At 38.0% G+C, this 23,099-nt stretch overlaps 1 protein-coding gene across 2 annotated transcripts in view; it reads right to left on the minus strand.

Moving 5' to 3' along the window:
* RNF17 (ring finger protein 17) overlaps window positions 1-23,099 on the minus strand; it is a 127,583-nt gene that overhangs the window by 5,033 nt on the left and 99,451 nt on the right. For both annotated transcript variants that reach the window (XM_007528942.2, XM_060194751.1), the window contains 10 exons: window positions 22,654-22,769; window positions 21,011-21,297; window positions 17,757-17,920; window positions 15,425-15,544; window positions 14,325-14,405; window positions 10,521-10,646; window positions 7,863-7,919; window positions 4,116-4,232; window positions 2,065-2,233; window positions 428-563 (listed from right to left, as the gene is read on the minus strand). In XM_007528942.2, coding sequence (XP_007529004.2) covers window positions 428-563; window positions 2,065-2,233; window positions 4,116-4,232; window positions 7,863-7,919; window positions 10,521-10,646; window positions 14,325-14,405; window positions 15,425-15,544; window positions 17,757-17,920; window positions 21,011-21,297; window positions 22,654-22,769 — 1,373 coding nt within the window. The remainder of the gene's footprint in view (window positions 1-427; window positions 564-2,064; window positions 2,234-4,115; window positions 4,233-7,862; window positions 7,920-10,520; window positions 10,647-14,324; window positions 14,406-15,424; window positions 15,545-17,756; window positions 17,921-21,010; window positions 21,298-22,653; window positions 22,770-23,099) is intronic.

Raw genomic sequence — 23,099 nt, forward strand, 5'->3', positions numbered from 1 at the left:
AATCTCTCTCCCCTGCCCTCATGAAAATAAACTTTAAATAATAAAAAAAAGCTATAAACTGACTTTGGGGATTGTGGGAGTCTTCCTAAAGACTGCTATATACTGCTATATTTTACAGAGAGCAATCTGGTGGACAAAGCCATATTGGAATTTCCACCAAAAATGAAAACAGAAAGTCTTGAATGGAAAAGAACTCCACCCAAGAATACTCTATCCAGGGCTAGCAAGAGAGCTTCTGGAAGCATAAACTGCTTTGCCATGCATGTGATCCAGGTGTGAGCCTCGCCCCCACAGCTCTGGGGTTATCTTCCGTGCTGCAGTGTCTTACCCTCCCCCCCTTTTCTTTTACTCTCTCTATGCAATAAACAATTAAGCAAATATTTTAACAACAACAAAACCAACCAAAACAAAACAAAACAACAACAACCTGTTTATTGTCAGCTTTTCAGTTGACCCGTAATCAACAAATTGTACCAGGACTGTCAGAGGATTAAATTCTTTAACAGAAACTATCTTTGCTCTATACCATAAGCCGTCATCATATTCTGCAAGGCAAGGCATTTCTGGAAAGAGAGAGGAAAAAAGTCTTTTATTTTCTTAAAAAGGTATTTAGGTTTTTAATGGGTTATGCAAACAAACTGTCATGCCTGAGGCTCTGAAGTCCCAAATTCAATCCCCTGCACCACCATAAGCCAGAGCTGACCAGTGCTCTGGTTAAAAAAAAAAAAAATTAGGTAAGTACAAAGAAGATTAACAACTCACCATCCAAAATTAAAACACTCAATAATTGACCATATATTGGCTTTCACATTTTTTTATTTGTACTGAAATGAGCACTTTCCCTCTTACTCTAAGCCTTGAAGAAAAACACAGATCTTAGTTCTCTACTAGCCATGGCCTAGGTCATTGTTCTACTCTTCCCACTTCTAGTGCTCCCTAATATTTTCATTTGGACCATTACCTTCTACAAAGGTATCTGGGCCAAGTAGTGGTGCACTTGGTAGAATGAACATGTTACAATATGTAAGTACCCAGGTTCAAATCCCTAGTCTCCACCTATGGGGGAAAGCTCCTCTCCTCCCTATCTCCCCCCTCCAGTTTCTCTCTATATCCAATAAACAAACAGATAAAAATTTACTTTTTGTTTTATTCTACTTTTTAATATTTTGATAATTACCTCCTTTCTCTCAAAGCCAACATGGGTGGCTTGTAATTAAAATTACTGCCATGTAGATATGATAAGCCTCACAATTTGCACTAGAGGCAAATGCCCAAGCTTAGAAAGGTCATCTTTATGTAGTTGCTTTTCCAATACAATCTGATGTTTGGAAAGTAAAAGTGCCCCAAGGCACTTACCTTAGTTCACCTATGTAGAAAACAGGAAAGAACATCCAGAGTGTTCTGAAAGTTCAGAGAGAATATGCACATGAAGTGAGTGTGGGGAAAATGCCATTTAGGGCCAGGGAAATAGCTTACTTTAGTAGCTTGGGCTGTGGTTTGTGGACACAGTGTTGGACTCTGTCCCAGGCATTACATGTGCCAGAGTAATGCTCTGGTGTTCTTCCTCTCCATCTTTTTCATCAACACACACACACACACACATATATATATATATATATATTTTTTTTTTAAAGCAGCTCACTTGGAAAGTGAGCTTGCTTTGCTGTGTGAATGATCCAGGTTCAAGCCTGGTCCTCACTGTACTGAAGGAAGCTTTAGTGCTATGGCGTCCTTCTCTCTCCTTCTCTCCCTATGTTCCTGTCTGGAAAAAGTCAGCCTAGAATGGTCCGGGAGGTGGTACAGTGGTTAAGGAACTAGACTCTCAAGCATGAGGTCCTGAGTTCAATCCAGCAGCACATGTACCAGAGTGATGTCTGGCTCTTTCTCTCCCCCTCTCTTTCTCATTAATAAATACAATCTTTAAAAAAAAAGTCAGCCTAGAGTGGTGAAGTCTTAGCCACAACTAAAAAGGCCAGTTAACATTAGAAAAAAACAGAACTTTGTTAGCCCACTAAAACAAGACACTTAGTATTAAGAATCCTACTTACTCAAAAGTTAGCTTACCTGTTCTAAAATCTGTCAGAGGAGGGAATGTCTCTACTTTCTTATTGAATCTCTGCAGTGCTTCATCAAGGCTCTCAGGCCCAGATTCCCAGCTGACTCCATTGTCATCTGTGTCACTAGGCTGGCTAGACAGGTTACAATTTTCTTCTGAATCAAGGCAAATATACACCTAGATGGGGAGAAGGAAAGGAAAAACCATTCTACTTCTGTAACTCCTAATATTCTTGCTTTTTCCCCCTTTACTGGAGTATTCATTTACATGGACAAAATGATCATGGAGGGATAGTGCCCAAGGATGGCCCAGTGACTCCTTGCAGAGCTTCTCCACCACACCACACACCAAAGTTGTTCTTATGACCAAGAGAATGTAACAGAAGTGTGAGTGTGTGTGAGTGTGTGTGTGTGTGTGTGTGTGTCTGTGTCTGCTGAGATTAGGTCTGAGACATATCTGTTGTGGTGCTGTTTTCTAAGAGAAGCAAGCAGTCATGCTGTGAGCAGGCCAGTGGGGAGAGTCATGAGGCAAGGAACAGAGCCTCCAGCTGACATCCATGTACATTTTTTTTTGTAAGCAATGCCTCTATTCTCTTCCTGTCCAGCATCTTGGTTGCAATATTGTGAGAGCCTATGCCAGGATTTATAATAATTAAGCAGTCCTGACTCTCATGTGCATCATTTTAAGTTGCTGTTTAGTGCAATTTACTAAGTAGCAACAAATACCAAAATATACACATATACATACATATCATGTAAAGAATCTCAACAACACTTATACACTTCTGTGTGTTCTAATGAAACTATAGAGCAAATTATTGTCTATAAAATAAGTTTATTGTATAAAGTGGCTCATGGTACTGTGTTAACTGATCAACTCTTTAAAAGTCTAGGATAGAGGGCTAGGTGGTAGTGCAGCAGGTTAAGCACACATGGTGCTAAGTACCAAGGACCCGCACAAGGACCAGTGCCAAGGACCAACCTAAGGATTCCAGTTAGAGCCCCCAGCTCCCCACCTGCAGGGAGGTCACTTTCACAAGTAGTGAAACAGGTCTGTAGGTGTCTATCTTTCTCTCTCTGTCTTCCCTTCCCTTTCTCTTGAGATTTCTCTCTGTCCTATCTAAACAACAGCAACAACAACAATAACATCAAGGGCAACAAAAAAGGGAAAAATGGCCTCCAGGAGCAGTAAATTCATAGTGCAAGTACTGAGCCCCAGTGATAACCCTGGAGGTAAACAAACAAACAAACAAACAAACAAAAAAACATCAAGGATAGTTTCAGTGCACTTATTCACTCAATTCACATTTACTGAGCATCTATGAAGCACTAATCTGGGTCTTGGAAATACAACAGCAATACTCATGGAGTTACATTTTAGTGGAGACAACCAGACAAAAATATCAAGAAGTTGTTTTTGTGTGCTAGAAGGAGATATGTGCTCTAGAAAAACAGAGCTGGTAAAGTACATGTAGTACATCTAGATAAGGCAGTGAGACGTTAAGACTTAGGGGCTGAGCAGTGGCCTACGCTGTTGCATGCACACATTACCATGCACAAGTACCTACATTTGAGCCCCCCCATCCCCACTGGCGGGGGGGGAGGGGAGTGTCTCATAAACAGTGTAGCAGTGCTGCTGGTGTCTCTGTGCTTCTCCACCTTGCCCTACCTCTTTATCTCCTGCTTCCTTTTCAACTCTCCTATCAAATAAAAGGAAAACATGGCCACCTAGAGTGGTGGCCATTGTGCTGGGCCCAGAAATAACCCTGGTGACAATTAAAAAAAAAAGAAAGATAGTTAAAATTTCATAGGTGGAAATAGCTCCAGCTTAAAATTAATTTACTGTACACTGAGCTAAACAATACAAAATGGCTTAAGACACATTTGCCTTATTAGGTATAAAGAAATGTCTGAGAGGAAATTAAAGAGTGAGTTAGTCAGAGGTCATCAACTTTCAACTGCTTAAAAATCAGAAAAATGGAACTATGAAGAGTCAAGCCTAGAGTCTAAGACCAAGACTACTTGCTATACTTTAACCACCAAGTCGTAGGATTACATACTTCATTAGGTGAGACAACATGCTTTACTTGAATGGCATAGAGTTCTTCTGGGGGAGGCAGAGATGAAGACACATATGGTGGTAAAATGGGAGTCTCTGTTTCAGACAAAAGCAATTCCTAAAACAGCATAATAAATTCACATTTCAGAATAGATACTATAGAAACCTTACATTATCATTTCCTAAATTTATTACAATGCCATTTTTTTTTCTTTTCCCTCCCTTTCACCAATTTACTTTCAATTTGTAGAAAGCAAGCAATCTTAAGATCCTGAAAACCACAAAATGACTTGTATGTTTTGTAATAGGGCCAATGTGATGAGTGGACCAAAGATCTTTAGTAATTTTTTGCCTCTCCCCCATTAATTTAATAGTACTGGTTAAACAAAACAACCAACCACAAGAATGTATATTTATGATGACTTTTGGATTTATTTTATTTTATTTTTACCAGAGCACTGATCAGTTCTGGTTTATGGTGGTGCAGGGGATTGAACCTGGGACTTCGAAGCCTCAGGCATGACAGTCTGTTTGCATAACCATTATGCTACCTACCCCTGCCCAAGAATGTATATTTATGAATACATACCTGTGCACACAAAAACTATGAAATTGGATGATTCAACAGTTTATAGTATTGCCACTGCCTAGTGGGACTGGGATATTTTCGGTACAGGACATGTTACCCTTTCATATTTTATAGCATAACTTCATTATTTCTAAAATAGGTGCTTAATAATAAAAAGCATTTATGACAAAAATAACTGAAAGCCTGTGCCCCTGAACCTCTTTACCTACCTCCACTCTGGTAACCATCTATTTGTTCTCTGTGTAAATTCAGCTTTTCATAGATTCTATTTCTAAGTGTGTTTGGTGTTTTCTTTTTTAAATATCTATTTATTCCCTTTTGTTGCCCTTTTTAAAATTGTTGTTGTTATTGATGTTGTTGTTAGATAACAGAGAGAAATGGAAAGAGGAGGGGAAGACAGAGAGGAGGAGAGAAAGATAAGACACCTGCAGACCTGCTTCACCGCTTGTGAAGCGACTCCCCTGCAGGTGGGGAGCCAGGGGCTTGAACTGGGATCCTTATGCCGGTTCTTGTGCTTTGCGCCATGTGTATTTAACCCGCTGCGCTACCACCTGACTCCTAGTTTGATGTTTTTATTTCTGACTTATTTCACTAACATAATGTCTTTAAAGAGTACCCATGTTGTCAGAAATGGAAGTATTCCCTTTAAAATTTGTTTTACTTATTTATTGGATATAGACAGAACTTGAGAGGGGAAGCAAGACACCAGTAGCACTGCTTTACCATTCCTGAAGCTCCTCCTTTGCAGATAGTGATTGGGGGTTTGAACACTGGTCCTTGTGCATGGTAATGCGTGTGCTCAACTGGGTGCACCATTACCTGTCCCTGGCAGGACTTCCTTTTAATGACTCATTCTGTATACAACACAAATTCATAGGTGTAGTATGTACACACATCAGTCTTAAATCTGCTCATCCATTAAGGGGGATTTTGGTTGCTTCCATGTCTTGGGTGTTGGAAAATAATGTTACTATGCAAACAGGAACAGATTATTATATTTTCTTCTTTTTTCCCCAGAGCACTGCTCAACTCTGGCTTATGGTGGCATGGGGGGACTGAACCTAGGACTTTGGAGTCTCAGGCATGAATTTCTGCATAACCATTACGCCACTCTCTCCCGACTCCAAGATATTTATTCAAGATATTGCTTTTGGGGCTGGAGAGAGAGCTCACCCTATCAGAGCATAATCTGGCATGCTTGAGACCCTAGCGGTCGCAGGTTCAACCTTGGCACCACCTTATACCAGAGCTGGTATAAGATAATCTGGTCCTTTCTCCATTCTCATTCCCCTCATAATAAACAAATATACTACTTTCATTGTCTTTGGGTAAAATAACCAGAAGTAGAACTGCTGGGTTATATAGTAGTTATATTTTTGTTTTTTTTAGGAAACATCATACTGTTTTTGCATAGTTACGGATCCAATTTACATTCCTACCAACAGTGTACAAGTATTCCACTTTCTCTACATCCTCACCAATGCTGTTATCTGATGACCTTTTTTTTCTTTGCCTCCAGGGTTATTGCTGGGGCTAGGTGCCTGTACCACGAATCTACTGCTCCTGGAGGCTATTTTTCTCATTTTGTTACTCTTGTTGTTTTATCGTTGTTGTGATTATTGTTGTTGTTATTGATGTTGTTGGATAGAACAGAGAGAAATGGAGAGAGGAGGGAAAGACAGAGAGGGTGAGAGAAAGATAGACACCTACAGAGCTGCATTACTGCTTGTGAAGTGACCCCCATGCAGGTGGGGAGCTGGGGGCTCAAACCTAGTCCTTGTGCATTATAACATGAGTGCTCAACCAAGGTGTGGCACCACCTGGCCCCTGATCTTTTTGTTTATTATTTTTTATATTTATTTTATTTTTCCCTTTGTTGTCCTTGTTTTTTATTGTTGTTGTAGTTATTGATGTCGTTGTAAGACAGGACAGAGACAAATGGAGAGAGGAGGGAAGAGAAGGGGAGGGAAAGATAGACACCTACAGACCTGCTTCACCACTTGTAAAGTGACATCCCTGCAGGTGGGGAGCCAGGGGCTCAAACTGGGATCCTTAGGCCAGTCCTTGCACTTTGCACCATATGCACTTAACCCACTGCCCGACTCCCGAGCTTTTTGTTTTATTAACCCCTTACCATATGTATGATCTACAAGTGTTGTCTTATATTCTGTAAGGTACCTTTCCATTTTGTTGATGGTTTCCTTTGCTATATAAAGAAACTTTGTTTAATGTAGTCCAACTTGTTTAATATGATTTTTTTTTTTGTCTTTGCTTTTGGTGTCAAATCCTGTGTAAAAGATTTGAACAGAGATTTCTCCAAAATAAAAATCTATGTGTCCAAATAGCATACAAAGGCGGGGGTAGGTAACATAATACTTATGCAGAGACTCTCATGCCTGAGGCTCCAAAGTTCTAGGTTCAATCCCTCACACCACCACAAACCAGAGTTGAGCAGTGCTCTGGTAAAAAAAAAAAAAAATCCAAAATAAAATAAAATAAGACAAGACAAAATACCCAAATAGTACACGAGAAGATGTTAATCACTGTCAGACACCAGAAAAAGACAAACAAAACCACAGTGAGCTATCACTTCATTGCTATCCTAAGGTGGCTAGGAAAAAGTCAAAGTATGTTGGTGAAAATATGGAGAAAACAGAAACCTTGTTTATTTCTAATACAAAAGTAAAATGATGTTGCACTTTGGAAAACAGTATTATAGTTCCTTAAAATGGTGAATAGAGTCACTTTATGACCCAGCAATTCTGTTTCTAGGTTGATACTCATGAAAAGGACTGATATCTGTATAAAAACTTGTACATAAATATTCATAGAAACTATAATAAAAAATTTCAAAAGGTATAAACAATATAAGCCTTCATCAACAGATGAAAAATAAACAAAATGTGGAATATTATTCAGAAATAGAAAATATATATATAACAATATGAATAAATCTTGGAAACATTGTTCTGAGTGAAAGAAGTCAGTCTCCAAGGATCATATATTCCACCTATATGAAATTTCCCAAATAAGAAAAAACATAAAGACAACCCAGAAAGTGAGGATGGGGAGAATGGGAAGTGACTGTTACTCCCAGATCTTGCACCAGATCCTTTGTATTGATGAACTGAAGTTTTCAAATTATTTGGATGGACTTACCTCAAACTTTATTTCCCACATTTCTTCCTCATACTTTGTATTGTAATGTGTTGGCTTCTGAAATAATAGTGTTATTAATAAAATCTTCTTTACATATATAATATTATTTTAAAGCACATTTATATATCATATCCAAATAAACTAACTGCATATTCTTTAATGTTCCAAGTAATATTTTTTAAAAATAATTTTTTAAAAAAATTTAAAAAATTATTTATTATTGGATAGAGGTAGAGAGAAATTGAGAGGAGTTGGGGAGATAGAGAGGGAGAGGAAGACAGAGAAATACCTGCAGCCCTACTTCACCATTTGTGAAGCTTTCCCCCTACAGGCGGGGACCAGGGGCTTGAACCTGGGACCTTGTGAACTGTAATGTATGCACTTAACCAGGTACGCCACTGCCTGGCCCTTAAATTAAAAAAAATATTTATTTATTCCCTTTTGTTGCCCTTGTTTTTTATAATTTTTTTAAAAAATTATTTATTTTCCCTTTTTGTTGCCCTTGTTTATTGTTGTTGATGTTGTCGTTGTTGGATAGGACAGAGAGAAATGGAGAGAGGAAGGGAAGACAGAGAGGGGGAGAGAAAGATTAAGACACCTGCAGACCTGCTTCACCACCTGTGAAGTGACTCTCCGGCAGGTGGGGAGCCAGGGGCTCGAACTGGGATCCTTATGCTGGTTCCTTGCGCTTTGCACCATGTGAGCTTAACCTGCTGCACTACTGCCCGACTCCAATGTTCCAAGTAATCTTAATATCTATTTTTTAAAATTATTTGATAGGACAGAGAGAAATAGAGAGGAGGGGAAGATAGAGTGGGGGACATGTGCAACATTTCTTTATCTGGTGTGTCACTGGCTAGCCTCCTGTAATCTAACAGTAGAATGATTAGAGTCCACAAACTTATGCCAAATATTTGTAAATGCCAATTAGTATAACTGAAGAGAGAGATTTACTTTTCCTTTAAATATTCACATCAAATAGTACAAATAGAAGAGTAAGACTAAGTAACTTCTATAAAGCCAGTTCAATGTTGGAACATCTTTTACACAAACACAGAGATGTGTTTGCACATACACATACCTCTGCTCAACAGAAAAATACTGGCAGTGAAGATATATGTATAAAATATCATGGTTCTATTTGAGAGAGTAGTCTCTAGAATTAATTGAACCCTCAGTGTTTGGTTGTGTATTATTACTGAAACAAATATTCAAAACTAACAAGTGTACTCTAAAGTTTAGAAATAAATATATCTTGGGAGCTGGGTGGTAGTGCAGTGGGTTAAGCACACATGGCATGAAGGTTCAAGCTCCGGGTTCCCCACCTGTAGGGGGGTTGCTTCACAGGTGATGAAGCAGGTCTGCAGGTATCTTTCTCTCCCTCCATCTTCCCCTGCTCTCTCGATTTCTCTCTGTCCTATCCAGCAGCAATAACAACAACCATAATAACAGCAATACAACAATGGCAACAAAAATGAGGAAAAAATGAGAAAAATAGCCTCTAGGAGCAGTGGATTCATAGTGCAGGTAAAGAGCCCCAGTGATTTTAGGATGTCATTTTTTTTCAGAAGCTCAGAACTGTGTACTCACTAGAATACTATTCTTCTAACAATCCTGATTTTTTTTTAAAATTTAAAAATTCAACGGCTTTCAGTAATACAGTTATTGATATAGGTATAAAATATCTGTTTTCTGTAAAACACTCAAACTTCCCCACCTAGATCTTCCTCCACCATCATGTGCCAGGAAATGAAAAGCCCCCCACCCAGCCCTTTACTTTGGTGCAGTACACCAAACCCAGTCCAAGTTCTGCTTTTGTGTTTCTCCTTCTGTTATTATTTCTCAACTTCTGTCTATAAACACTCCTGATTTTTTAAAATACTTCTCCTTGCTGTTATAAACATTTCCCCAAATACTGACTTATAAACATTCTCAGACGTTTGCTCAAATGCAGATTTATTTAAAACAAACTTAGGAACTGAAGCAGTAACTTTTTAGTGTTAATTCTTAATTTGCATTCACATAAGAACACAACTCAACAGGGGCCAGGAGATAGCTTGACCAGCAGAGTATACATTCTACTAGGCATGAGAACTCAAGTGTGAGCTCAGTTCACCATATGGGAGCACCTGTATGGGGAAGCTTTATGAGCATTGGAATAATGATGTAGTGTGTCTGTCTCTGTCTTTCTCCCTCTCTCAGTTTAAAAAAAAAAAGGGAAAAAATGAGTGGTGAAATTATAGATTTTTAAAGTATTAAAATCAAGCACCAAGTAACTGGAATGGCTTACTTATTAAAGTTAAGTTGAAAAAAATCTGACACAGTTTCCTGTAATAAGATCAAGTGCAAAAATGTTATAAAAATATAAGGAAAAAACCCATTTTACTTGGGAAGAGATGTTGTGTAGCAGCAAATCTATATTTTATTCTTCCTTTCCCTCCTCTTTTTTTCTCCCTTTATTTTCATTTCTCTCCTTCCCTCCCTCCTTATTTATTTACTTACCAGAGCACAGCTCAGCTTTGGCTTATGGTGGTGCTGGATAATGAATCTGGGAGTTTGGTGCCTCAGGCATGAAAACCTTTTGCATAACTACTATGCTATTTCCTTGGCCCAATTTAAGTCTTTGGTTTAGATTTATATAAAAAATAGTTCACTTACTTCTTTCAGTATCTCCTCAGACTGTTCAAAAGCACAATATTTGTGGTGTGCCATAAAATAAGAAAGTGACATTCCATCAAAATAGAGATGAATAGATAATTTTCCCCATGGATTTTTAGGTAATTCCTATTTAAGATTAAAGAAGATTATTACTATAAAAATAAGCCAAATAGTTTGACAAGACCATAATTTCATAAGCTTTCTTTCTTTCTCTTAAAAAATATTTTATTAATTAATGAGAAAGGAGGAGAGAGCGAAAGAACCAGACATCACTCTGGTACATGTGCTGCTGGGGATAAAACTCAGGACCTCATGCTTGAGAGTCCAATGCTTTATCCACTGTGCCACCTCCAGGACCACTTCATAAGCTTTCTTTTGGTGTTTTGGCAGTTTATGAGATGTACTTCTACTGCTGCTATGCAGTTTATGTAAATATATGTAGACATACACATCTAAGGTATAATTTTCTAGCTATTTACTAGAAAATAATTCATTTTACAACTGACTATATGTCATCTGTAGAACATTAATAATTGATACTAAACAGAAGGTCAAAGAAAATCTATGCTTCACAGTAAAGAGATACAGTTGAGAGCTGGGAGTTGATACAGTGAGTAAAGTGTTGAACTCTCAAGCATGAGGTCCCCAGTTTGCAGGTGCCAGAAATGATCCTCTTGTTCTCTATAATTACTATGTATTTTTCTAAAAATAACTACAGTTAAAACTTAAAAATATAGCTTGCTTGTCTAGTAGGTGGTGCAGTGGATAAAAATATAGCTCACTTGCCACCTATACAACCCAGATTTAAGCCCATCCCCACAGTTTTGGGGCTGTGGAGTCTTTCCCTCTGTCTTTTTTCTATCTGAAAAAGTTGGCTGGGAGCAATGAAGTTTCAGTTACAAGATAACTTAAGATGAGAGAAATTAGAAGAAGTAAGTCTTTTTAAAAATGTTTTTATTTATTTGTTATTGGATATATATAGAGAGAAACTGAGAGGAGGAGGAAGGTAATGTGGGAGAGAGACAGAGACAGAAAGACAACTGCAGCATTGCTTCACCATTTGCTTTCCCTCTGTAGGTGGTGACCAAGGGCTTGAACCTGTATCCTTGCATACTGTAATGTGTGCTCTTAACCAGGTGCACCACTACCACCTGGCCCCAAAATTAATAGTCTCAATGGAGCTATGAGTAACTGCTTTGAAGTTACTAAGTTCCTTTAGAATTTTTAAGTACTGCACATGTAAACTGAAAATTTCTGTTCATTTCCATTTAGTCTTATCTTAGTCAAAACTCATGTTTCTACTGCTTTCAAGAACTCCCTGCTAGTATCTTTTCCTACCATATAGTATATCATTAGTGCATCAGGCAGAATGAAAATACCAGAATATATGGTTAGCTCATGCTTCACCTTTGCTCAAACTCTCAAAAGGTCACATGGTCAGTTGAACAGCTGATTTGTTCACAAGTTTTTTTTCCATTTCCAACTACTTTTTGCTTTGCAACTCCTGCACCAGTCAGTGGCCTCTTTGCTATTTCTTAAGCATTCCTACATGTTCTTGTCTTGGTATCCTTTGCACTGTGCTCTTGATATCTGCACTTTGTTCCCTTATCATTTCAGTCATCACTCAAATCTCATTTGTGCACTGATGTCTTCCCTGACCACCTTATATAAATAACTTCTTTCCCTGCCCAGTCTGCTTTAACTTCCTTCCTAGATCTAATATACCTTATATTTTATGGGTTTCATTGTGTTTTCCACCAATAAAATGGAAGTAAGGCATTTCTGATCATTCAGTCCTTCAGGCCATGACACAGACCAGCTGTTGAGAGTGAGCGGTGTTTTCATAAGGGTGATGGACAGAGAAGCAAGTCTGGGAAGGCTTTGTCTCGTGCTAAGGGCTGCAGAGCATGCACTTTCATGATTTCTAAGAAATTGAGCAGCCTTTGGCATATATGCTACAGAATGTTCTACGTTAAGCTACATAGTAAAGAAAGCTATCTTTGGGAGTCGGGCGGTAGCGCAGCGGGTTAACATGGTGCAAAGCGCAAGGACCACCTTAAGGATCCTGGTTCGAGGCCCCAGCTCCCCACCTGCAGGGGAGTTGCTTCACAAGTGGCAGAGCAGTTTTGCAGGTGTCTCTCTCCCCGTCTTCCCCTCCTCTCTCCATTTCTCTCTGTCCTATCCAACAACAACTACAACAATAAAACAAGGGCAACAAAAGGGAATAAATAAATATTAAAAAAAAATTTTTAAAAGCGCTATCTTTGCTCCCAATCTTATCGCCACATTTGTTCAGAGGCAATGAATAACCAAATGTGCTCTGAAAGTTTCTCTATTTTCTCACTTAGGTTACCTTGTGGTTCACTTTAGGTCTTTATTACCCTATCATAATACTTTCCAGACAGGAATAATCCCTATAGTTTTTTTTTTATCTTTCCACTTGAATCCTTAGATATAACTGCAGATAAATCTTACTACCTCAAGTGCTCAGAAGCCCACAATGGGGCCTAACTGGCTTATCTCATCCTATTCTAAATCCCACTCATCACTTCTTACAAATTTGTTATTCTATCCAAAAACTCACACTATTTCTTAAAACATGCAACACCCATTTTGTCTCTCTGCCTAAGTTTCTTAGATGAGAATTTTTCTACCTTTTATTTAAAGGCAACCTCCTATCTCTAAATTTCTATTATACTTAACTCCTTTTGCCCTTCACTTAGCTCTCAGCATGTTGCTATGCAGGGAGTTTTTTTTGGATTATGTCCTGTGTCTGTTTCACTATCTAGACAAGGTCTTGATCACCTGAACTGACATAGTGCCATAAACAGAGAACCATCCTGAAAGCTATGGCACAGATTTATGAGCACTCTGATTTTTTTTTACTTGTTTACCATTTTATAATAGTACTGTTGGTAGTCTAGTCCAGTTAAATTCTGGGTTAAACATTTCTTTGGTAGTACTCCAAATTATATATTAAGTGTGTCAACTGATTTTAGGATGTCATTTTTTTTCAGAAGCTCAGAACTGTGTACTCACTAGAATACTATTCTTCTAACAATCCTGATTTTTTTAAAAAAATTCAACGGCTTTCAGTAATACAGTTATTGATATAGGTATAAAATATCTGTTTTCTGTAAAACACTCAAACTTCCCCACCTAGATCTTCCTCCACCATCATGTGCCAGGAAATGAAAAGCCCCCCACCCAGCCCTTTACTTTGGTGCAGTACACCAAACCCAGTCCAAGTTCTGCTTTTGTGTTTCTCCTTCTGTTATTATTTCTCAACTTCTGTCTATAAACACTCCTGATTTTTTAAAATACTTCTCCTTGCTGTTATAAACATTTCCCCAAATACTGACTTATAAACATTCTCAGACGTTTGCTCAAATGCAGATTTATTTAAAACAAACTTAGGAACTGAAGCAGTAACTTTTTAGTGTTAATTCTTAATTTGCATTCACATAAGAACACAACTCAACAGGGGCCAGGAGATAGCTTGACCAGCAGAGTATACATTCTACTAGGCATGAGAACTCAAGTGTGAGCTCAGTTCACCATATGGGAGCACCTGTATGGGGAAGCTTTATGAGCATTGGAATAATGATGTAGTGTGTCTGTCTCTGTCTTTCTCCCTCTCTCAGTTTAAAAAAAAAAAGGGAAAAAATGAGTGGTGAAATTGTATAGGCACAAAGCCCCAGCAATAAGCCTAGTGGCAATAACAAGAGCACTGTTCATCATAAAAACCAGTCTTCAAATTATATTACCTGTACTGTAACTAATATGATAAATGATTTGAATTACCACTATGTGAATTTCCACTTCTCTCTTTGAAAGCAGCTCTTGCAGGAGTTCTACTGCATCTGGTTGCCAGGCATTCCCAACCTATTTAGGGAAAATAAACTCACATTTTTTCATACTTTCACAAAAAAAGGAGCAGGATACATAAAAGCAGTCATAAAGAACACTAGAGAGTAGTTTTTTTTTTTTTTTAAAGGCTTTCAGAGAATATGTGAAAATGTCCTTGAGAATAAAGCACTTTATGCTTTATAAACATAAACTGACTTTAAAAGCACCACAAAACTTTTCAAAACAGAAGAAATGCCAATGAAAGATTATATATGCCTACAGTTACGGAGCTATGATTATATGGTGTTATGTGTTAAACACTTCCAGGGGGCAGGGAGTAATACTGTCTTTAAAAGTCTATTAGGAGCTTGAGTTTCTTGTGAGAGCCTTGTGAACAAGCTACTGCAGGGTGCCCTCAATCACGACCAATATTTTCTGTGTCTGTAACTGTAGGGAACATCTTGACTTCAGTATCACAAGGGATGCTGAGGCCAAACAACCTATATAACCTGCTCCTAATCTCTGCACCACTAAAACTGCGTGAGATAGAAAAGTTTACTGTTCATAGAGACAAATACACTTCAGTTTAATTTGCTACTCAGTCACAAATATCTAATTTTATCTAATTTCCAGTTTCAAGCTTATTGGTATTTTGATAAAATAACTAAATGTTTATAATCTTACCCTCTGCATCTATTTACATATGTCATTTATTCACATTTTTATATCTATAGTTTTCTTCAGAAAATTTCTGTGGTTGTCCTATTAAACTTATTTATAGGTATTCTATTATTTTTTTGCAATTGAAAGTGATCTTACTTTACATTATAATTCCTAGAAAATTATTGTTACTAAATATAGTATTAAAAATCATTTTAGAAATTAGTTTACTAATTCAGCTTCCCGGGGTGGCGGGGGGTAGGGGTGGGGGTGGGTGGGTGGGAGGTGACACAGTCTTTTGGTGGTGGGAATGGTGTCTATGTACACTGCTATTAAATTGTAGTCATATAATTTTTTTAAGTAAAAAAGATAAAAAAAGAAATTAGTTTACTCACAGGTATAGTATTATAGAGTTGACAAGGAATACAAAATTGGGGTTTATCAGGATATAACAAAGTAGGATAGAGATGACACTGTGGGATCTTTTCAGTGAATCCATGATCTAAATATTGTACCTAAACAATACAAATAAAATTCACAATTAAAATTTAGCATTAAGACCAAGAGACTTAAGAATGTCAGAGAACTCAGCATTAAAGACTAAGGGATTTAAGAATGTCATAGAACTCAGCAGTAGCAATAGCTACAACAAAAAACACAAACAACCCCACTAAAAATGGGGAAAGAATCTGAGCAGATTCTTCTCTAAAAAAGATATCCATATGGTCAGTAGGCATATGAAAAAAATATGCTCAAAGTCACAGATTATCAGAGAAACACAAATCAAGACAACCATGAGATAATCTGTGAATGTCATATATTAAAAAGGCCAGAAACAAGCACTGGTGAGGATGTGGTGAAAAAGGAATGCTGTTATACTATTGGTAGGAATGTAAATGGTCCAGCCACTATGGAAAACAGTATGGAGATTCCTCAAAATATTAAAAATGGACCAAACATACAATCTGGCTATCCTTTCTTTGGTATAATCTATCCAAAGAACACAAAATTTTCCTTAGTCACTTTTTTGCTACATGGATGGAACTGGAGAGAATCATGCTGAGTGAAATAAACAGAAAGGAAAGGACAAATATAGGTTGAGACCTTGATGAACTGTGGTCTACTGCAGCAGATCCAGACTCAGAAGGGAGAAGGAAGAAGCCATAAAAGGTGCTTGGGGATCTAAGACTCTGTGGTGGAGGATCACAGTTTGGTTAAAGGTAAAATGTGTACTAACACTTCTCTTGGAGAAATGTGGAAATAACCTCATGACAACAATAATCATATAATCATTTCCTTAATTGATACCGAAGCTGAAAAAACAACTACAAAACCACATATCTGAGGAGATCTCTGCACACCTGTGCTTGTAGAATTATCCAAGTGGCACAACTAAAGCATCATTGGTGAAATATCTACCTAGAAATGTTGTGATTTAGTTTAATAAAAATAAAAATTTGAAAATAAATGTGTATAAATAATGTACCTGACTGACTTCCTACAGAACTGAATTCATTAAAAGATGTCTTACCCAGCTCAGATCGATGGGATAAAACAGTCAATATTTATTTATATATTTTCCTCATGTTTGGGAGCTACTTTCTGCCCTAATTCAGTTTTCTAGCCCTATTTTAAACTCTGACACCATCTTCCAAGATAATATTTTTAGTCTATCTACATGTTAACTATCTGGCTTAGGCAAATATTACTAAAGTCCTGAGCTCCTTGGGTCATACCTAAGATAGACTTCTTAGCTTCTTCCCAAATGAAGACCCCTAATTACATCTGCCCTATTCCTATTTTTGGATTCCTGTTTATTAAACAAATTGTCCCGCTTTCTATCTTATTGCCTTTCAGCCACCAAGTTTCAGATGCTAGTATGATGCCATCCAGACTTTCCTGGGCAGATGACCTCACCAATGTGTCCTGAAGCCTCAGGTCCCCAGAGCCCTATCCCACTAGGGATAGAAACAGGCTGGGGGTATTGATCTGCCAATGTCCCTGTTCAGTAGAAAAGCAATTACAGAAACCAGACCTTCCACCTTCTGCACTCCAAAAATAATTTTGGTCCATACTCCCAGAAAGAGATAAAAGAGTAGGGAAGCTTCCCAATTACAGAAGCCATATTTCCTACCTTCTGTACCCCCAAATCAACCTTGATTCATACTCCCAGTGGGGGAGAAGTGATAGGATAAAGATAAGAAGGTTCTGAACTCCAGCTCCATTAACACCCAGAGAGAGGAGGAAAAGGAGAGGGGCATATGGAGGTAGTTATGTTGTCATGAGTGGCTTAGAGGGGAAGAGAGGATTGAATCAGGAGAAAAAGGGGGCAATTATGTATAAGTGGTCAGATAGCTATAAGGATGATGGTTGGCCCCTGTCTACAACCTTAGGGGAACTGTGGTGGATTGCAGTGGGGAGACTGAAGATTCAGAACTCTGATGGTGGGAATTGTGTGGATTTAAACCCCTTCTGACATGTAACTTTGTATATAAAAAAAAAAAAAGTAGGGAAGCTTCCAATGGAGGGGATGGGACATGGAACTCTGATGGTGGGAACTGCATGAACTTGTACCTCTGTTATCTTACAATCATGTAAGATTAATAAATCACTAATAAAAATTTAAAAAAGGATGTTTTAGTTAAACTTTCATATTTAGATAGTAATAGACCATTTAATATTATAGCATTTAGCTTTAAAATAGTCACAAAAGTACATTAGACTTACCCTGATAGTGCCACCAACAACTTCTATTACCTTGCCTCGATACCACATAGTATCTGATCCTCTTACTACACAAGCTTCTCCCTTTTTCCAGAAATAAGGTTCTAAAAGACCGAGGCATTTCAAGTTACTTTGAATTTCATTCATCATTTTTATTAGTTCATGTTCTGAAGAAATTTTGAAAAACAGAAAGTACTTTAGGCAGAGTTCTCTAACAAATTTCTTTCTTTTTATACCAATTTTCAACATTAAGTAGCCATCTACCTTCACTAATGTCATCTCTTAGATACTATTATAAAGTATTAAAGTCATCCCCATATAAAAGAGTCTTAATAAAAATCTAATTCAGTGAGTAGTATTTATTTTTTGCCTCCAGGGTTATTACTGGGGTTCAGTGCCTGCACTACAAATCCATTGCTCCTGGAGGCCATTTTCCCCCCTTTGTTGCTCTTGTTGTCCTTATTGTTGCCATTGATGCTATTGTTATTGGATAGGACAGAGAAATCAGGAGGGGGGAGACAGAGAGGGAGAGAAAGACAGAAACCTGTAGCCCTGCTTCACCGGCTGTGAAGCGACCCCCCTGCAGGTGGGGAGCCGGTGGCTTGAACCGGGATCCTGGCCAGTCCTTGGTGTTATGTGTGATTAACCCACTATGCTATTGCCAACCCCCAACAGTATTTATTTTTATTGCTTTATTTACTTATTTCTTGCCACAAAGATTATCAATGGGCTCAATGTCTGAACAACAAATCCATGGCTCCCAGTGATTATGTTCTTTTTTCCTTTCTCTTTTTGATAGAGCCAGAAAGAAAATGAGAGAGACAGAGATGGGGGGGGAGGGAGAGGGAGAGGTGTGTATGTGCAGCACTGCTTCACCATTTATTAAGCTTTTCCCCTTGATGGTAGGGAGTGGGGGCTTGATCTCAGGACCATGTGCACTATATTGTGTGCACTCTATCAGATTCACCACCTTGCTTTATTTTTTGACCAATCATGATGTTATGTGTTACTTGACTCTTAAACTCAGTAAAATCTCTCAACAAAACATTAAAATTCTTTTTTTTTTTTGCCTCCAGAGTTAATGCTGAGGATTAGTGCCAACACTGGGCAAACGCTAGAAGAAGTGCCAATACTACGAATCCACCGCTCTGAGCAGCCTTCCCCCTCCCCCATTTCACTTGATAGAATAGAGAAATTGAGAGGGATGGGGGAGGTGGGGGGAAGAGAAAGATAAGACACTTGCAGACCTGCTTCACTGCTTGTGAAACATTCCCCCCCTGCAGGTAGGGAGTAGGAGCTCAAAATTGGGTCCCTACACATGGCACTATGTGCACTTAATTGAGTGTGCTACTGCCCAGCCCATGACATTGAAATTCTAGCTAATTATTTATTTATTTAGTAGATAAAAACAAAGGGAAATTGAGAAGGGAGGGGTAGATAAGAGAGAGGCGTACCTGCAGCCCTACTTCACCACTTGTGAAGCTTTCCCCCTCCAGGTGGGGACCAGGGGCTTGAACCCAGGTCTGTGTACACTATAATTTATGTGCTTAACCAGGTGCACCACCTCCTGGCCTCACCAATGAAATACTTATGTTATTTACTGCTAATTAGCTTATAATTTTCAATAAATATGTATATCCATAGCTGACACCACAGAAAGCAATCTCTGGAATTAGTTCTCATTCTAATACTACCACTCTGTGTGACTTTGGGTGCTTCATCTACCTCTATCAGGCTCAGTTTATCATTCTGTATGCTGGGTATAATGATGCTGTGCTGTGGTAGCAGTATTGTGAGAAACAAGCACATTGGCACACTGTAACCGGAGTCATTTCAGCTATGTCCAATACATGTTGAATAAAGCTTTCTGGATGAAGCACTACTGCTTGCGGTTTTAAAAATACTAACGGGAGTCGGCGGTAGCACAGTGGGTTAAGTGCATGTGGCGCAAAGCTCAAGGACTGGCATAAGGATCTCGGTTCGAGTCCCTGGCTCCCCACCTGCAGGGGAGTCACTTCACAAGCAGTGAAGCAGGTCTGCAGGTGTCTATCTTTCTCTCCCCCTGCCTTCCCCTCCTCTCTCCATTTCTCTGACCTATCCAACAATAACAACAACAATAATAACTACAACAATAAAACACAAGGGCAACAAAAGGGAATAAAAAATATTTAAAAAAATATTTACTAACTTTAGAATATCAATTGCCCAGGATTATAGTTTTTCAGATTAAAGAACAGAACTTAAAAGATCAACCAATGAGAAAACTTCAATGAATTCAAAGTCACCAATATTTACTATGGTACTAACGAAACTTAAATTCTATGTTGCTCATGGATATGTATATATTCTGCACACATCCATGTCATATAGGGTTGTTGGCAAAGTCATGACATATTTTGCCTAGAAAAATGGAAAAAATATGTCATGACTTCTCGACACAGATCTCAAAAAGGACCAGAACATTCTCAGAGGGCACCAAATATCCAGCAGTTTGTTATGACTTTTCATATTCTAAACAAATATAATTTTTTTTCTTTTTTTTTTCCCTTGGAAGTCCTTCAAACTTGTGTAACTGCCAGCTGTTATTGACCTGAAACCACCCTCAAGTTTACTTTAGGTCCACAGTCTAGTCCAAAGCCTTAGTAATAATTTTTTTTAAAAAAATTAAAAAATATTTATTCCCTTTTGTTACCCTTGTTGTTTTATTGTTGTAGTTATTACTGTTGTCGTCATTGTTGGATAGGACAGAGAGAAATGGAGAGAGGAGGGGAAGACAGAGGGAGAGAGATAGATGCAGACCTGCTTCACCGTTTCCCTGCAGGTGGGGAGCCAGGGGCTCAAACCGGGATCCTTACGCTGGTCCTTGCGCTTTGCGCCACCTGTGTTTAACCCACTGCGCTACTGCCCAACTCCCCTCAGTAATAATTTTATGTGACAAATGTTGTAGAAAGCAGTTTGTGGGGGTGGGCAAGGGGGTCGAACACCTGGTACAGCACATATGTTACAATGCCCAATAGCACAGGTTCAAGCCCCATTCCCCTGAAAAGTTCCACGAGTGGTGAAGCAGTGCTGCAGGTATTTCTTTCACCCTGTATTCATTTGTCTGTCGCTGTCCAATAAACAAAAGAACATTTTGTGTGTTATTTCATTTAACACTCACAGCAACACTGTGCAAACAATGCTCAGTCCATGCTATCTTAATAAAGTACTTGGAGAACTTGTGATTTTATTGACTAATTCCACATAAAATATCTTACCCAATAATTTAGGCACTACAAATATTGTTCCATCATCACCAATGCAGCTGACTACTGCCTCAAATATTTTCACATTAGGAATAACAGGTGGCTTATAGCATCCAGTGGCTGTTGGCTCTAGAATTTGTTCTTTAAGTGCAGACACCTTGTGTTCCCTGATATTATCAGCAGCTTTCTTTTCAGGTTCAAAATTAATTTTAATTTCCTTAGTAACCACTAAGTCTTCTCTCAGTGGGACTTCTAGAGGCTTCTTGGATAATGAATGACTGTCCTCTAATTTATTAATCCTGCAAAAAAAAAAAAAAAAGAAGCATGTCTAAACATAAGCAAAATAAAAATTGGGGGTGGTAGAATACAGTAAATAAAAAACCTTTTGGGGGGCTGGGTGGTGATGCACTCTGTTAAGTGTATATAGTATTAAGTGCAGGGAACTATGTAATGATCTGGGTTTGAGCCCCCGCCACCTGCAGCTGAAATGCTTCACAAGTAGCGAAGCAGGTCTGCAGGTATCTATCTTTTTCTCTCCCTCTCTATCCACCACCCTCTCAATTTCTCTCTGTCCTAATAAAATGGAAAAGATGTCTACCAGGAGCAGTAAATTCATAATGCCAGCACTGAACCCCAGCAATAACCCTGGAGGGAAAAATTCAAATATATGTGAATAAAATGAAAAAGAAAATTATTTTAAGTTGAATGAAATTGATGAGAGAAAGCAATATAATTTCACTTAACTCTTCAACTTATTTCATATCTACATGCTTGCTAGTCTCTCCCAGAGATCTCATAATATGTATAAAGTATTACATATTTAGCTAGATGATACTGTTAAATAAGACACCTTGAAGTCAGTTCTAATTTCTGACAGCACATATACATGTGGCAAGTTAGCACATTTATAAAGTAATAAAAGGGTAATAAAAATTCCTTAAAACCTTGGGAGCCGGGCAGTAGCACAGTGGGTTAAGTGCAGGTGGTGCCAAGTGCAAGGACCTGCGTAAGGATCCCGATTTGAGCCCTCAGCTCCCCACCTGCAGGGGAGTTGCTTCACAGGTGGTGAAGCAGGTATGTAGGTGTCTTTCTCTCCCTGTCTCCCTTCCTCTCTCCATTTCTCTCTGTTCTATCAACCAATGACCACATCAATAACAACAATAACTACAACAATAAAAAAAATTCCTTAAAACCAAAAGATTGCTATTAAGTATTAGTGGTAATATGCCATGCTGAATTATAATTTCTTTATTTCATGTTATTATATCCCAATTAAATAAAAAAGCATATCTGTTATTAAAAAAATCCTGGAAGGAAATACTAAAACTGTGAATTTTAGCAGAAATGCAGAAAATTTTTATTCCTTTGATTTTCTAGAATTTCCTATTACCCACTATAAAATTCTCTTTTCCTTTGGTGTAGAATATAACTGGCCAAAGAGAAAATTTAAAAACAAAAATGTCAGCAGAGGGACTTAGAATAAAGCAATTAGCAATCCTGAATTAATTAAAAAATTTAAACTGACTTCTCAGGTTAGTTTATAATTTATTTTAAAGAGCAAACAATATATAATTTATGTTTGAAAGCATACAGATATGAAGATTACCTATACAGGCAAATATGAAAACTCATTAATGTAAAAAAAATGTTTATACCTCCTTTCTCTCAAAGCCAAACCCTTTTTAATCAAATAGTTAGAAACATCAACACGCTCCCCTTTTTCATCTCTGCAGAAAATTTTCACAGGTAGTGGCCATGTTGAGTTGTTTTCCTGTAGCAATTTAAGAGCTCAGTTCAGATATAAAGCACAAAAACAAAACCTTTTCTCAAGCAGTACATTTCTGTATGCATCTTTTCTACATTTTTCCTAAACAAGAAAAATAAATTCTCAGGGCAGGGGTAAAAACCATAATGATTATACAAACAAATTCTCATGCCTGAGGCTCTAAAGTCCCAGGTTCAATTCCTTGCACCTCCATAAGCCAAAGTTGAGCAGTGCTCCGGTAAAAAATAAATAAAAAATAAACCAATTCTCAATAAAATGAGATTATTTTGATATGTGAACATATAAGATAGTAAACAGGATGAACAGCCCAGGTAC

The sequence above is a fragment of the Erinaceus europaeus genome, chromosome 7 (genome assembly GCF_950295315.1).
Source record: "Erinaceus europaeus chromosome 7, mEriEur2.1, whole genome shotgun sequence".
Lineage (NCBI taxonomy): Eukaryota > Metazoa > Chordata > Mammalia > Eulipotyphla > Erinaceidae > Erinaceus > Erinaceus europaeus.